Source organism: Neopsephotus bourkii, unplaced genomic scaffold (genome assembly GCF_033783945.1).
Source record: "Neopsephotus bourkii isolate Nb327-2 ecotype Australia unplaced genomic scaffold, CSIRO-AGI_Nbou_v1 NB_1280, whole genome shotgun sequence".
Taxonomy (NCBI): Eukaryota; Metazoa; Chordata; class Aves; order Psittaciformes; family Psittacidae; genus Neopsephotus; species Neopsephotus bourkii.
Window position 1 is genome coordinate 416271 of NW_026901765.1, and position 16301 is coordinate 432571.

Below are 16301 nucleotides of genomic sequence, written 5' to 3' on the forward strand. Positions count from 1 at the left end.
TCGAAGCTGCATAAGTTATTTCTTCATATGATCACCCACATTTTTTCATGTCCAGTCTGTTTCTCTCCACATCTGCCAAAATTGCCTCGAAGAAGGTGGTTGTGCCAGACACCAGCACATGGCCTCCTGAACTGCAGCATCATCTCCTTGCCTTTGCTCCTCATCCTGTCCTTTGGGCTGGTCTCCATGAAGTCTCCTTCCTATGACTGTTGTCTATCTTTTTCTCTGTGGACTGAAGTCACTGTAATTACTCTTTGCATATCAGGGTGCTTTCCAGGCTTCCAGATGTTGCAAGACCCTTAGGTGATAGCCCCAGGTGGTGTGTGAGAAATGCCTTTGGCACAGTTTAAACTCTGCTTTTATTGCCTCTAAATTCTGTGTTATGAAACATCCTCTTCAACAAGAAGCTTCAAAGAGTGGCTCTGGTTTCTCTTACTCAGCAAGTATTTTCAACACCTGGAATTGTTATTCTGATTTCACATTGAGATCTCTCTAGTGATGTCCTAAGGTGATGAAAACAATAATGGTTAACAACAGGATTGTAAATAACACGTATCACCATAGCAGTCTGCTTCCTCTCATATCACAGGATGGTTTTGTTCAATTCAACAGCAAAAGAAGAAAAAATGAGGGCAATACAGAAATACTGAATAAGAGTTACAGCTTAACAGTTGGGGCAGTGTTATGTCAGTAGTTCACTGACCTTTTAAGGTCCTTCAAAAACTTAAATATATAAGTCTGCCTTAAATCAAAACCCCTCCGCAGCATTGGAAACTTGACGGTGAGCTTAAATTTTACATCTCTAAGCATCATCATCATCATCATCATGGCTTGACTTCGCGAACGAAGATTTGGGAAGGGCATTTACCCACGCTTACTACAAGCGCGCTGATGACTAAGAAGGCCAATGTGGGATAGGCAAGTCCGGCTACAAAAAGCACAGCAGAAGGTCTCCTTGGGTGAAACAGGTGGGGCGCGATTCTTCCTGTGTTGTCTTTTCTCCTTGAGACTAGTTCTTCGTGAACTCTCAAAGGAGTCAGCGGCATTATGTATGGTGTGCCTCCAAGTCTCCTGATTGGAGGCCAAGGTGGACCACTGATGGTAGTCAGTATGGCCAAGGCTAAGGTATTGTTTCAGGGAGTCCTTATATCTCTTCTTTGGGGCACCTCTCTTGTGGCTACCGGTGGCAAGTTCACCGTAAAACACAATCTTGGGGAGGCGGTGATCCTTCGTTCTAGAGACGTGCCGTGCCCAGTGCAGCTGCAATTTCAGCAATATGGCCTCGATGCTGGTGACCCCTGCCTGTTCGAGGACAGTGACATTAGACACATAGTTAGTCCAATGGATGTTTAGAATTGTACAGAGGCAGCGCTGATGAAAGCATTCCAGGAGTCGCAGGTGATGACGGTAGATGACCCATGATTCAGACCCATATAAAAGAGTAGACAATACAATGGCTCTGTAGACACTGACCTTTGTACTTTTCTTCAGGTGTTTATTACACCAGACTCTTTTATGGAGTTTTCTGAAGGCTCTGTATGCCTTTGCTATTCTGTTGTCTATCTCTTTGTCGATCGTGGCATCCGAGGAAATGATGCTTCCCAGATAGCTGAACTGCTGAACTGTCTTAAGCTCTGACTCGCTGATGGTAATATGGGGATGGCGATAATCTTCTTGTGGTGCAGGTTGGTAGAGGACTACTTTCTTATTCAAGCTGACTGCCAGCCCAAAAACCTCAGCCACCTCCGCAAAGCAAGATGTTAAACGCTGCAGAGCTGCTTCTGTGTGGGCAACAAGGGCGGCATCATAAGCAAAGAGCAGTTCACGGACAAGATGGTTTAGGGTCTTAGTGTGGGCCTTCAGTCGCCTTAGATTGAATAGGCTACCATCGGTACGGTATCGAATATAAATGCTGTCTTGTTCGTCGAGGTCTGCTGTAGCCCTTTGGAGCATCATGCTGAAAAAGATTGTGAATAAGGTCGGTGCGAGAACGCAACCTTGTTTCACACCATTGGAATGTGCCTTAAAAGTGTGCATACCACTTGCCCAGTAGGTAGATTCTCCTGCTGACTAAGCAAATTGTATTCATGTCTTCATAATGAACGTTTGCTATAAGAAGTAATGATCAGCAATTTAATTTTTAATTCCATTTGTGTCTGAGAGTCTGGTATCACAGTCCTTCATTGTGCTGAGCATTTTGCTTATCTGAATTTGTCTCAAAGGAGTATCCTGTATTTTAATAAAACTGTGATTCAGAGAAAAGCGTTCTTAATTCCAACCTGGTATAGATGTCTTCCTAAATGTAAGGGTGGATTTCCAGTGAAGCCCATCAGCTCTACCTGTCTGTGCTTATTGCTGCTGTTTAGGGAACAGCCAGCGCTGCCTAAGGAGAGATAAAGTGGCTGCCAGTTCCCCTGAGCACAAGCAGGCTTGACCAGAGATAGAGGCTGGGAGTCCTAGGAGCAGCAGTGGCGATGCCAGTCTGCACAGTGCACTGTCCTGAGCACAGGTACTACCTAGAGGGGCAGAAGACAGTTCCCACACAGCAGTGATTTCCTCCAGCTTTTCATTTTGCCATTCTTGCAGCAGCTCCCCCCATCAGAAGCCTGAGGGAGAGGGAGCAATTTCAGCGTGAGGCATTATTCATCAGAAAAAGAGTGGATTCATTAACATAAAAATTGCATCAACATTTGCTGAGTCTTTTGGTGGAAAAAGCAATACCTCTGTTAAAAGTGTGTTTTTTGTAAAAGTCAGGCACAAGACTGGCAGGCTTAGTTTCAATCTGGAGTTCATGTTTTTGTGTGGTTTTATTGTTCAGCTGGTTCAGAAGCGTGCTGCTTTCTGATTCTACTGGTCTGTGCAACTTGTCACACTGCCCCTGCACTCAGTTTACCTTTTCTTTCTCCCCTTCTCTCACAGCAAATGAAGCTTGTGGCTGAGTCACTGAAGGAGTAAACATGAAGGAATGAGGATGACTAAAGCAGTCACATGTGGATGCCAGCACCACTTCGGCGTTTGTTTATGAGGATGTGTCGCTCTCAGAGCATGCACTCACCATCTAATGAGTAGGTGGCACCTGCCTATGGGACAGTTTGTAAATATTCTTTGCCTGACACTGTGAAAAAAAAGGTATTTTCTCCTGCTCCCTTTCTTATATGCAACCATTAGTGAAATTAACACCAAATAAAGGACTCCAGCTTACACTGCATCTGGTTGAGATCTGCCAGGCTCACTGTGCTTCAAGTGATTGAAACCAGATCCTGTGAGTAATCATCCAGAAGCTCTCTAGAGTTTTCAACTGCAACTTTGTAAAAAGAAAAAAATCCAAGAAGGTTGACTAGTATTTAATTCAGTGTATTGTCCTTTTGGGTTTACTGCCCCTTTTGTTCATTTATTACAATAGCTTATCAGTCCTGTATTATTTCAGACTTATTAGCTGCTGTTTGCACTTGCAAATTAATTTAAATATTTTTTACATCACATAATGAAATACATGTTGGTTCCTTGTATGATATAAGAAGTAGTGGAACATAACTATTATAAAGTATGCATTATACACCCCTGTGTGTTAGCTATCTAAATAAAGCTCAGCAAAAACCTTTTCAGAAGCTGGGTAGAACATATTCAGTGGGAAGCAGATTGCTGTTCAGTAATTTATGAATTGTATTTATTTTTTAATTTACACTAGGTTTTGGTATCATTTCCCTGAATTTTGAACTGCAGTATTGTATGAATGCATCTGCTGGTTAAATGAACTTATAGTAACAGACCAGTTAAACTTGGCCCTTGATATACCAGTACTTGTGTATGTAGTGCATATCTGACTTTGTTCCTTGGTTTTCACAAAGTAGTTTTCCTAATGTTTCATAGTTTTCTGACAGCAGCAGGACCAAAATCTACAGTGTTTGCTCCTGTGACCTTGAGACAGTTTATTTTCCCATGCTGTGACCTTCATCTTTGGTAGATGTGGCTTACTTCTGTGCAATAGTAGAGTTCTGTTTGGAAAAATCTGCTGTTACAATAATAAAGATATTTGCCAACTTTGTACATTTCAGATTCCTGCCACGGCAGTGATCTAACTAAGCCAGAATAATGTATTCTGGCTGGTGTTTAAAATTAGTGTTTCTCAGACTCTTCAAGCATGACCCAGTAAGGAATGACTCCATTCCTTTGGGAAGAGGAGTAAATCCATGCCACAGCTCTGTTCTTGCCCCACACTGTGCGTCCCCACACTGCTGCTATTTCAAGGGGTACCTCAGGACTGCTGCTCTTTCACAGCCTGTTCCTCGAGCCATGGCAGGGATCTCTAGGAGAGCACATCTCCCTTCCTGCAGCACTGTAGAGATCCCAGACCTGAAGCTGTTCTGAGGAGAGGAGCAGCATGTTCTCCATGAAAGCTCCTCAGCGTTGCAGTTTCTTGCCCACTTCATCTGAAGTAGCTTCACATTTGCTCAAGTTTTGTTCGTGCTGCTTAGTCTGTGTTTGAGTGAACACTTCAGGAGAGGAGAAATCTGTGGGAAGGGTTCCTGGTGGAATATGTTCTTGTGAGCTTGTTAGAGCCATTCTGAAGGGATTCTGCTGGTCTGCTAATTTGTGCTGGTTTGTGAGTGTAAAGCTGGTGTGCTTTGCTGATGGCAGCTGTACCTGAAATGATTTTCTGAGATGGGTTAGAAAAGGAAAAAGGGTAGATATTTGCAAATTGACTTTGTGGTTGTCCTTGAGGTCCTTCCATTCTCCTATTTTCTGTAGACTAACAGGAAAATCTATAGTAAGGTTTAAGTACCTGGTGACATAATGAACCTTAGCTGTTGCCCTTGCCTGGGGCAAATCCCTTCACTTCCATTTGGTTTCCTTGTCTATGAATGGGGATAATACTGTTGTTTATGTGGATTCTCCTCCTAAATCTAGTGGGTATGGAGGAATATGTCCTTCCACAGCTTGAGTCAGCAATATGGGAATTCTTTGTTTTATTGTTAGTTTGCACTGGATACGGGGAGAATTCTTGGTTTAGAGCAAAAACAGATGCTACTGTCAGAGGGGTGTTTCTGTCCTGGAGAGTGTACACTTTTGAGCTTGCTGAGGAATATTACTTGTATATTGCTGTATAACATTTTGTCACTGAACTGAAATTTATCTTCCTCTGTACACTACTCTGTCCTTTCACTGGGCTGCGTGTATGTGTTTCTGTGTTTTATACTTTTTAGTATTGGTTTGATCCTGGCTTTTGGTTTTTACATTCATGGTATCATCTATTTTCATTTCTCATTTGAGAGAAAAATTGTTTCTGGCTGTGCTTCTGTCTCTACATGTTTTTCTTTCTGCTGCTTTCTTTCACTCTGTAAAAACTGTGGGATTCCAGGGATGAAACTTCCAGACAAAAATCTGTTTTCAGATGAAAATATTAGGAAGAATAAATAAGAGATTTACCATAACTGCCATTCACAAGCTGTGTCATCTGAATGTGTCCTCTTAGTCTGGGTAGCTGTGTCCCATGCTCAGGTCCCGCGAGCACAGAACTAATAGAAGGCCATTGAGTTGGTTTTCTCAAGGTGCAACAGCAAAGGGCACGGTGGCTACAGAGGGAAGGCACTGGAATGAAAGGAAACAAATCCAACCAAGTCAGAGGTGTCTTGTTCCTGGTAAGTGTCTTCTGTCTTCCTCCCTAGGGGTACCAAGCAGTTGGTGTGCAATAGCTGAAGCTGCAGCGCCCTTCAGGTAGACAGTGGTGAGTTCCCACATGTAGCTTGTGAGCCACAGGTCTGACTAACTGCCCTGTGCCCCAGAGGTATCTGCTGACTCAAGATCTCTGCTGTAGTTTCTAGCCTGTAGAACCTCCTGTGCACTTGAGGACAGTAGAAGAGGAAAACACTGGGAACATTCCAACACTGGGAACATTGCATGCGGAAAGTTTCCTCTGTAGGCAGGAAAGCAATTCTGAGTACTTTAACTTACCTAGGCCTGAGAGATTTGATCTCAACTCTCATTGGGAGCCTTGCACTGATTGTTTACTTCCTTATGCCAATAAGCAAAGCCAGTGGGAGCCATGGCTAATGTCACCATGTGCCTTCACCAGGATCTATGTCCCCTGCCTCAGCCAGGAGGCTGACAGCAGAGCCCAGCAGCTTGCCTGTCAGCCGTGCACCTGCTGCTCCATATTAAACACAGCAGTGATGGCTTCTGTCATCGTGGTGTGATGAGGGTGATCCTGGCATGCCCTGAGAGCTCATCAGCCCTTCCTCCTGGCTCCCAGGTCTGCAGTGCTGAGCTGAATCTCTCCCAGGCCTGTGGCACACAAGAGCCCAGTGGGGAAAACAGATCCTTTCCCTCTGCCTCCCTCAGCCTGGCATTTCTCAAGGGTAGCAAGAGGGAGGGAATAGGAAGAGGTTACACAACGGCTTGCTGAAATCAATTGCTAAGATCTGACATGACACATCTGAGAGCCTTGTCGTTACAAAAACCCCAAGCTTTACAGGTCCTCTAAAGCATCAAATTTTTCGTGTGGTGTAATTCTTCTCCTATCTGGGAAAGTAAACAGACATCGTCTGGATTTTTTTTTTTCCTGAGTATAATAGACTGTTTTGTCACCACATCAGGATTCTTGACTTACTTACAGAAATCGATGCCAGTTGTAATGCGCACAGATAGGCTCAACTGAGTTACCTTGTTACAAGTAATTACAGTTTTAAGCTCAGAAACAAAGTAGCCACAGGCTGTGCTTCAGGGAGGGAACAGCCATGGCTCCGGAGAAGGGCAGCGCAGCCCACACTGTCCTGCATGAGGGAGATGGGCTGGCTTCAGCCAGGGCCCACTTGACAAGTGAGTCACTATTACACTTTCCCCAGGTACAGTCACATCAAAGTGTTATTACTCAAACACCTTTTATTGACAGCAAGTTGTAATTGGGAATTAGTGGCAGGCAGATCTGATTCATCCACATAAACCAAACATGGGAAGGGCTGTCAGGGTGCCTTGGCTGTTGCTAATGTTTAGGACATCCTGGTTTGCCCCTGGTCTCTGTTTATTGTTGGCCATGTACCCTGGGATTGCTGTATAACCAGCTGGCTAATGAGAGATTACTGCATGTACCAGCTGTTGAGATGCTGCTGCTTGGCCTTGGTGTCATGAAAAGGCAGGTGGTACAAGATTTGTCACCCATTTTATTGCTCAGGCACAGTCCTGGCCCTGTGAGGTCCTTGGTGGCTCCATGCCCACTCCCACCCCTGCCCCGTTTACATTGGCCAGAGTTGGGAATCTCGATCACCAGCAGTGGCCAAGGTCCCAGCTGCAAGAGCCTGTGGGTACAGCCTCACACAACCAGCCCATCATAAAGCAATCACGCGTTAATTGTAATTACCTAATCTGCTGACTGTCATTAATCCCAGTGAGCATGCCAAGCACCTGGTGTCTGTGCCATCCCTGGCTGGTTACAGCTCTTGTTTCCTGAGCAGTCATATCCCTGTGGAAGAACTGGTGGTGCTAAGGGGTCCTAGTTGGATCTCACCAGAGATGCCTCCATGGGGCACTAGAGATGGTCCCAGAACCCTCCAGCCCAGCCCAGCACTCCACACGCCAGCATCTGTCCTCTCCTCACAGGGCCCTGGAAGAAACAGGAATGAGCAGCACATTAAGGCATGGCAGGGTGCAAGTGAGGAGAGCGAGAGCACACTCCTGGACGTGAGCTTCGGCATTGCAGTTGTTTATTGTGGTTGTCTATTATTCTGACTCCACTTGAGATTGAAGGCTCAGGAGCAGAGGTTTTCCAGCACCTGGAGCCCAAGTATTGCAGCACAGGGCACTGTGGTAAGAGGTACCCTGTGAAGCAGTTGCTGTAATGAGGTGGAATTAACTGCAGGGATGGTGTTAACCTGTTGCAGGAGCAGAGCAACAGGCAGAGCTGCCTCTTATGCTGCAGTGCTGGATCTTGGGTGCAGCCTTAGCGCTTTGCACGGCCCCAGTTCTACATCTGGGTTTTTACCATTACCCATTTTACATGGCGAACAAGAATAATAGGTTTGGTTTGGTTTAAAAACAATCTATATTGCTGGAACTTCAACTTGCATCTTCACACTAAATAAATCAGTACTAGATGTCAGAAGCACCTCTGCAGATCAGGAAAGAGGTGTACAACCTCACCCTGCGTCTGACAAGGGAACCACCCTGAGGCAGGTGAAGCACACTGCTTTTTCCCAGGAGCTGCAGCAGTGGGGGTAGGCCCTCCCCCTCTCCCATGAATGTGACAGGCACATGGGGCTGGGACAGGACTGAGAAACTTGCAGGCACACACAGAGCAACTGCTGTATCCAAGCTGTTGAAACCTGCTGTGTGCTGCACTGCTGAGCTGCCCAAGCAGCACGAGGTTTGCCCACAGGGCAGCTGCACAGGTGCAGCAGCGTTCTTCAGCAGGACAGCAACTTGTGGAGCTCACTAAAGCTCTTAAACCCTCCTGAGGTTCTGCTGAAGCAGCAGCAGCCACCTCAGCCTTTGAACTTTGAAGAGCTGCTTGAGCAGATGCCAGCCGTGACAGCATTTAAACCCAAATGAACATGTTTTATCTGTGCAAGAGAACAACTCGGAGTTTGCAAACCTACATGCATCCCCACACAACCTCCAAGGGGAGACTGGATGGGGCCTTGAGCAACCTGGCCTAATGGAAAGTCTCCCTGCCCATGGCAGGGGTTGGAACTGGATGAGCTTACGGTCACTTCTAACCCAAACCATGCTGTGGTTCTATTATTTTTCAAAGCAGCTGAACTTACATATCTACTGCTTTCTGCTCAAATTTATCACCCTCTATGAACCTGGCCAGCACTGATCACATGATGCCTGTGCCACCCCTGCACCCTGAGCCCCAGCAGAAACAGGGACATGCAAACCACAGCTTAAGCATCAATCAAGATACAGCTTTTATTAACCAGATTTTCCACCTCTGTCAAACACTGTGTTTATACAATGACAAAGCTAAACACTGCTGGAAGCAATCAGATCAGGTGATACTTCTGTATCCTCTTAACACACAGATTCTTTCTTGGTGAGGATTTTTTTCTATTTCTGTTCATTGAGTCTCCTTATTTAGACTGATAAATTCTTAAAATTCTGTGTCAAGATTGTCATGTCTTAAATACAGATTAAGTTGCTAGAGGTACATTATTTTATATATATATATTTATATACACACATACAGAAAAATACAAGACTGTTTTTCCACAATATTTAATTTATACACTACTGTAACTATATGCAACTTTTAAAGACACGTTAAGGGGTACAAGAAACTGTTTACTTGCTCTAAATAGTTTGGTCCAATATTATCTTTACTGTAGTGCTTATTCTTGCCCTTCCTTTTACATGACAACACAACATACATCACATGCACAATCATTCACCTGTCAACAAATGGGTAAAAGACATCACTCAGACTAACATTTGTACACCCAAAGGTTCAACCAACCACACACAACTCTAAGGCTATGTATGATACAACTATGCAGCATAAATGGTCAACACGGCTGTTCTAAAATGAGCACCATATATACAGTTGTATACAAAAACATTGGAAACAAAATACACCTGGGGTTAGTTAACAGGTGCCATTCCAAGGCTGTACATAGTATCAGGAAAGTATATTTACAATACTTGGAAAAAAGCTGCAACAAATAAGTTTATTGCCAATGCCCTTTATAAACTTGTCTCCTACTCGGATGTCATGCTCACTGTCTGTGAACCACACATCACATTTCTGGCCCTTGGTAAGATCCCTGCTCAAAAATGTCAAGCAAATGTGTTCTATGGCTTCACCCACACATCTGTCCTTGTAGCTTTTAATTTCTAACAAGTGTCATGCTGACTAAACTGCAACTGCAGTTCAAAACAGAAAGGAGTAAAACACTTGTCCTTGCCTTGCTTAGGAAGCAGAACATAAAATCCCCAGTGAGGGTCAGAGTATTCCACACTGTTCATGCTCCCTCAGTAAAGTCTCTTACTGATCAACAAGAGCTGTCGAGCCTATGACCAGGTGTGAGGCTGCTCTCTAGTGCTCCACTCGCTCTGTAATGGATGTGAAATGACTCATATCCGACCACTCTGCAAGCATTAGGGGATGCTTAGCAGCATCAGCTCCTCCGACACCCAGCATCTACCCAGGGCACTGCTACGTAACTACCACTAGTCTCATCAGCATTTCTTAGAAGACCTAGTGCACAGCGTGAAAAAAATAAAACATTCCTGCCCTTCCCAAAACTAGGAAACTGCAGTATATTTTATTCTGAATAATAAAATTCCACAAAGTCAGTTCATCTGGTCAAGTCTCCTTTTGTGCAGAAATACTCTAAATCAAGACCATGGCGTGGCAATGGGAAACGGGACAGAAAGGTTAATTGCTGCAAAATAAAGACTTTCCTATATGCTCTTTTAAACTGACTGTATGAAAAAGCATTATTACTGAGGGAAAATAAGTAGGACACATGAGGAACAGCAGTATCTTAAGTCTTAAAAAGAGTAATAATGAGAAATATGTAAATGACAAGAACAACTTCAGTTTGAATCCAGCTACCTGAAAGGTTTTCCATCCCTTATTGCCTCTTGAAATAACAGGGAGAGGAGGAGAGGAAAAGGGAAAAGGTCTACAAGGGTAAACCCCTAAAATATTGTCATGATATACTAACAACAAAAGTAATTCATACAAATACTTTTATTTTCAGTTAGAATGTAAAAACTCAGAAGTAGACTTAATAGTTCCCCTTTGTTCTATTAAAAAAGATTGTCTGTTTGTAATATTAACACATTTCTATGGAAGAAAGCTGCCTTACAAATCTACTTGCTTTTTTAAAGAAAGAAAGAAAACTACTTCTAGCAAAAAAAGATCTTTTCCATTTGATTTTTGAGCCAGAACTTTATCCATATCATAGCTTAAGACAAATAGGTGTGGGTTTAAAATTATCATCAAGATCGCTAATTTTCAGTGCACATTTTGCTTTGTACAAGCCTTGGAACATCTGAAAGCTCCCTGAAGAGTTTTCAGCATCAAAACATTATTGCTTTGGTTCTGTTTCAGACACATAAAGTATGCCACATATCACATATTTTAGTTATCATAGAAGGTCAGAACAAGAATTAACATTTCACAAGCAAACAAAAGCTTCTCTCTCTAGTTTAAGTGCAGAACAGGAAACTTCTAAGTGCTCCATTTACATTAGGATCCAGATATTTATATTAATTTAAACCAGATCTTTCATAGTAAAATTATAAATGTAAAAATTACACAATAAAATATTGTTTTGTTTAAAAAGAGATCTGCTAGCAGCATGCAAAGACCATGCACTGTCATACCATCAAGCAAACAAAATGAAAAGTGTAATAAATAACTGCTCTAAGCTCACTTAAAAATCTTAAGACAACAAAAGGGGGGCCGTGACAAGGTGTTCACAGCTCTGAACAGGAAGATTGATGCTGTCAAATAGATCAAGCTACTAAAATCAGGTCGTCGTCAAATGACATGACAACAACTGGTTTGACTGGACATACAGAGAAGCCCCTCCTTTGGGTTACGCTGAATATTCACAGATATCATCTTTTCACAGAGAGGTAGTTGTAGCACACTGTTTTTCAAGTTCCTGTTCTTTACCCGTTCAAACTTGTTTGCTGTGACTGACATTTGGTCAGAAAAAAATTTCAGGCTGCCCAGGGATGAAGCCTGGCTTGAGCTTCTGCTGGAGCTTATACACATTTTCCATGTTGATTTCTCCTGTACTTTTACACTGGAAAAGGACAGATTGTTTTGAGGATCGATAATGTATTTAGTGCTGCCGTGAATCTGAGAGCCTAGGCAAAGGCTCATGAACTTGAGGCTTTCAACCAGTTCCCCTGCACTTCTAGACGACAGCTGCAGGGAGTTTCCAGATCCAGCACATCGCCGACTGGAACCTGAAGTGTTGTTGGTGCCACCGCCAGAGCTACCAGAGGGGCTCCCCCCACCCTTGTTATCACTTGGGCTTGTTTTGTCTACTCCTCCGTTTGCATTACTTGGTTTGCTTTGTCCACCTCCATCTCCCTGGCTGCCGGGTGGCCCTTCACTACTATCCCGCCTGTGCCAGGAATAAGTAAACCCACTATCTTTGTCTAGGCGTCTCCTGCTTTCCGAGTCATCATCGCTTGTTTCTGAGCTACTGCAGCTAGAGCCCCGGCCCTGGCTTTTCCTCCTGTGATAGCGTTTATGCACTGTGCTTGGTGAAGCAATATTCATTTTTAACCTGCTGAGCTTTGGAGGCAAGTTCTCATCCATGTCGAACTCATCATCTGACTCGCCCTCCTCAAAGATCTGATTGAGGACTGGTGCACTCTTTCTTGAAGTAAGTCGGTTTGTGACAGAAGGCTTACGGCGCAGAACAACTTGAGTAGAAAGAGAAATAGGTTTCTTATCTTCTTCATCCTCCTCTTCATCCTCTTCTACTCTGAACAAGCACTTCCGGCCACTTGCAGTGGGTTTTAAGCTCACAGACGGGACTGCTGAAAGTGCTGGCCCAGATAAGTCAGGGATATCCTCCTTCTTTGCTGAATCACCAAGGGCCTTGCTCCTGTGGCCGTTGAGAACACTCTCAGCTGTGCGAGCTGGTGACTGAGGAACAGTGGCATGGGAGAGAGGAGAAGCTGTAAGGTCATCCTCCAGATCCTGAGGTACATCAATTTTTGTTGGCCATGATTGCCTACATATACAATTAGAAAGGATGAAAGAGAAGTCAGATCAAGGCAAATAAGAAAACGTAAGATCTGCACAAGAGAAGCACAAGCATTGCCACACAAATTGTCTGCGGAGTGGAATGTTTGTAAATAACAGCACTGAGTGACTGAGGAAAAGGAATCGTTCTCACAGAATGTGCATTCCTTTAGAAATGCTGTTTTTTGAAAGGAATATCATACATATAAAAGCATAGTTTAGAAATTATGTTGATTACTGTCAAATGAAACCTTAAGATTTCACTGTTCTCAGAAAATGAATTAAGCAATAAAAAAAAAGCCAACAACAAAAAAAAACTTCAAAAACTTGTGTCTCCAAGAAAATAATCTGACACACTTATAAAACAACCAGTACCTAGAGGTTAATATGAGCTAATTCAAGCACAATTTAGCAGTATTGCAAACACCTTTTAATCTGAAGCTTCTGTTATTTTCTTTCCCCAGTATCCTTACTATACAAATTTAGGGTAGAATTAACATGAGTGAGACTGGAAAGCTGAGTCAGGAGAAACAATTATCTCATTTTCAGTCAGTCTTATTCAGACCAAGCTCTATTCTACAAAATCCCCTCTATTTTTAAACACACATGAACTGAGATCATACATTTATTTGTCCTTGGCTGAGCAGCTGGAATAATACAGCTGCATGAATCCAGGACTCACACTGCTTGCGAGTATGACATTTGAATACACTGTAAATCCAAGCTCAAAATTTACAACTGTGTAATAGCATTAGCTGAAATCACAGTAACACCTAAGTGTAAATCAGTTTTATAATTAGCAACAGATATCTCCAGTATCTGAGAGTATCTAATGACTTGTATTCTACTTTAAATACCATATATTGTAATTTTTCTCCAATGCACACATAATAAATTAAGAACAAAGACTGTCAGTCTTTCCTCTATTTTGAAAGCATAATCTAAAAGACCAACACCTTAATACTGAATAATTCTTCAACTGCTTCACAGCGTAAGTTGCACATTTCTTGTGGAGACCTCTCAAACTAACAGTTACCACTAACGTAAAAGACTTTGCCAGTCACTTAACTTTATATAACTAAAGTTCTCCAGCATACTGCATGAAAATATGCAGTAGACACCTCTGTTCAGATATAGGTAGTGTATTACAAGACATTCCCAACCATATTTAGGGTGTTCCAAAATAAAGGGCTGCCTGACTCTGTAGCCCAGTTCAGAAGAAAGGCATAGGAAGAAAGCAGGAGAGGAAATAGGGAATGTTTCACACTAAGTGTGACCCCAGATACCTGCCTGGACAGACTGCATACAGAGAGAAGGATCATACCAACTTCCTGATCTCTGCCGTGTCATGAGAAGAAACAAGTAAAGGCCAGACACCTCTTTGCTATTCTTATTCTAAATGTGTTGTTCTTAAGTGTTTGGAGTTAATGTATGCCCCTGCAATATGGCTTCATTTGTTCAAGGCTCATAAAATATGGATAGAAAAGGATGCTGAACTTTGAGACGCCTGTCTACACAGGTAACAACTGACAACTACCTACCCAGCTGTATGAGCTGTGAAGAACACTTAAGTCAACATGAAATTCATCCAGCCTAGCTGCACACTTTGTTTTGACGTGCAAGCTTCAGTTTTGCTTATCAAACCAGTGACACAAAAATCCACCAGGATCCTGACACCTATGTGAGCCTGCGTAGCCTGTTCCCTCGTATGAGCCGCACTGGCTCTGTCCTGTCTCACCAGGAGCTACTAGTGGCCTCAGAGCAACTTCCCTCCAGGAGAGGCTGTGCCTGAGAGAGGTCACCCAATCAACAGCTCTGATCCAAGCTGTCCAGACAAGAAGTAGAGCCCTGGCTGTGGCTCTCCTTGGTTTGAGACACTGGCATTCCTGCTTAGGCCCAGTCTTAGGATGACTCCTGAAAACACTGGGAACCACTGACCTAGTTTTCTGATCACCTGCACTGTGCTGGGTATTTTAAACAAACAACTGACTTAAGTCAGAAGCGTAACTATAAAAATGACAGAAAAGGAAGATCTAAATCTCCCAAGAATTTACCATGCTTTAAGAACAGACTGGTTTGTCAGCAAAAAAAACGAAAAGAGTTCTGTGGCTGTCACAATAAAGTGTAAATACAGTATCTAACATTCCTGTTGTTTCCAGGCAATAAAACTCACTACAGTACGCTTATCTCTCATAGCAACCCTTGTTTTGCCTACCTTCACTTCCCCCTCCCCTTATTCCCAGAAGGCCTGGGGGAGGGACAGAGTGACAGAAGACAAGTTCCAGGTTATAATTTTTTTATCTTCTCAAAATCAAAGTAACCACTATTTTGTTGTCTTTTCCATAACATCATTCTATATAAACACTTTGAATTCAGAACCATCAAGAAGACAAGGAATAACTACCTGGGACCATTAAGGGCTAGAGTTCCCAAGTTTATGCATATGTCCTTATGATGGAAAGAAAATTCATACTCGTAAGGCAGGTTTCAACAGCTCCAAATTTACAAATTCATACCAAGATTTAGATTCAATGAACTTGTTTTTTCTAGTTCCTTATACAACTGGAGCAGGTTTCTTCTATACAACTTTCTTCTACTGAAAGAGTGATACTGATGCAGAGAAAAAAAAAAAAGAAAAATCACAAAATTTCAAAGCACACTTTGTAGTTTTGCAATTTTCATTTGAAGGTAAACTCCAAAGTTTTCCTCTAAAGTAACCTGTTTTACAACTAATACTCAGTATTACATACATTTGATGTTCTGCTTGGATTTCTTTTTTTTTAAAGAAACTGATGTTAAAGAGAGAACTGCAGACATAAAGTTACAGTATTACCCTTGAAAAAAGCAAAATCTGTAAGGCAGAGCTCCAGACCATTTCTGTTCTGTAGCCAACCCTTAGCTTGCCTGCAACAGTAGCTCCTCAAAAGTACTGGTAACCACTGAACACAAGATAAAATATCCTCCATTAGCGATTATTGAGCGAATGATCTTATAGGACCAGCAACAAAATTTCACTCTGCTCCAGTTCAACCCACAGGGTGCAGTTTTATCTGGAGATGACAGAGGTGTTGAGAACCACACTAAGGTTCAGAGAGAAACAACTCATTATTCAGGTAGATGAAATGGTATTCCAAAGACTCCTCTAAAAGCCTCCAAAATCCCAGCCTAAATCCAAGGTAACAACCAATGGAGATGATGTATCTTTCACCTAGTTTCCAAATCGTGTCCTTAATTTATAACAAATGTCCATTTATTCTAGATTGAACTTGAGGTAGTAGTACTTCACTTTTATCAATTAGGCCAAAGAATACATGCATACATGCCAGAAGGACACTGCAGCATTTATGTCCCTATTATAATTCCTATTAAATTATCTCACATGTGGCCTTGCATGAAAGGTACACAAAGAAAGCTTTGGAAAAAACAAGGTATCTTGTCTTTTTCTCCAAATCCTACAAATAGATTAACATCTCTGAAGGCTAACATCAGCACAAGCACTTAACATTGTTTTCTCATTAACAGATAGTTACTAACAATTGTTGTTAATAACAGTTACCAATTATATTTTACCTAAAGGCAACCTTTGAAGAGG

At 42.5% G+C, this 16301-nt stretch overlaps 3 protein-coding genes across 5 annotated transcripts in view; 1 reads left to right on the forward strand and 2 right to left on the reverse strand.

The window, feature by feature from the left end:
* ANO10 (anoctamin 10) overlaps positions 1-5432 on the forward strand; it is a 135475-nt gene extending 130043 nt beyond the window's left edge. For both annotated transcript variants that reach the window (XM_061365310.1, XM_061365311.1), the window contains one exon: positions 2920-5432. In XM_061365310.1, the coding sequence (XP_061221294.1) occupies positions 2920-2955 (36 nt within the window). In that variant the 3' untranslated portion in view covers positions 2956-5432. The remainder of the gene's footprint in view (positions 1-2919) is intronic.
* The window catches only part of ABHD5 (abhydrolase domain containing 5, lysophosphatidic acid acyltransferase), a 294222-nt gene that overhangs the window by 178128 nt on the left and 99793 nt on the right, over positions 1-16301 (reverse strand). The gene's annotated exons all lie outside the window — the stretch shown is intronic.
* The window catches only part of SNRK (SNF related kinase), a 40200-nt gene continuing 32778 nt past the window's right edge, over positions 8880-16301 (reverse strand). For both annotated transcript variants that reach the window (XM_061365313.1, XM_061365312.1), the window contains exon 7: positions 8880-12698. In XM_061365313.1, coding sequence (XP_061221297.1) covers positions 11483-12698 — 1216 coding nt within the window. In that variant the 3' untranslated portion in view covers positions 8880-11482. The remainder of the gene's footprint in view (positions 12699-16301) is intronic.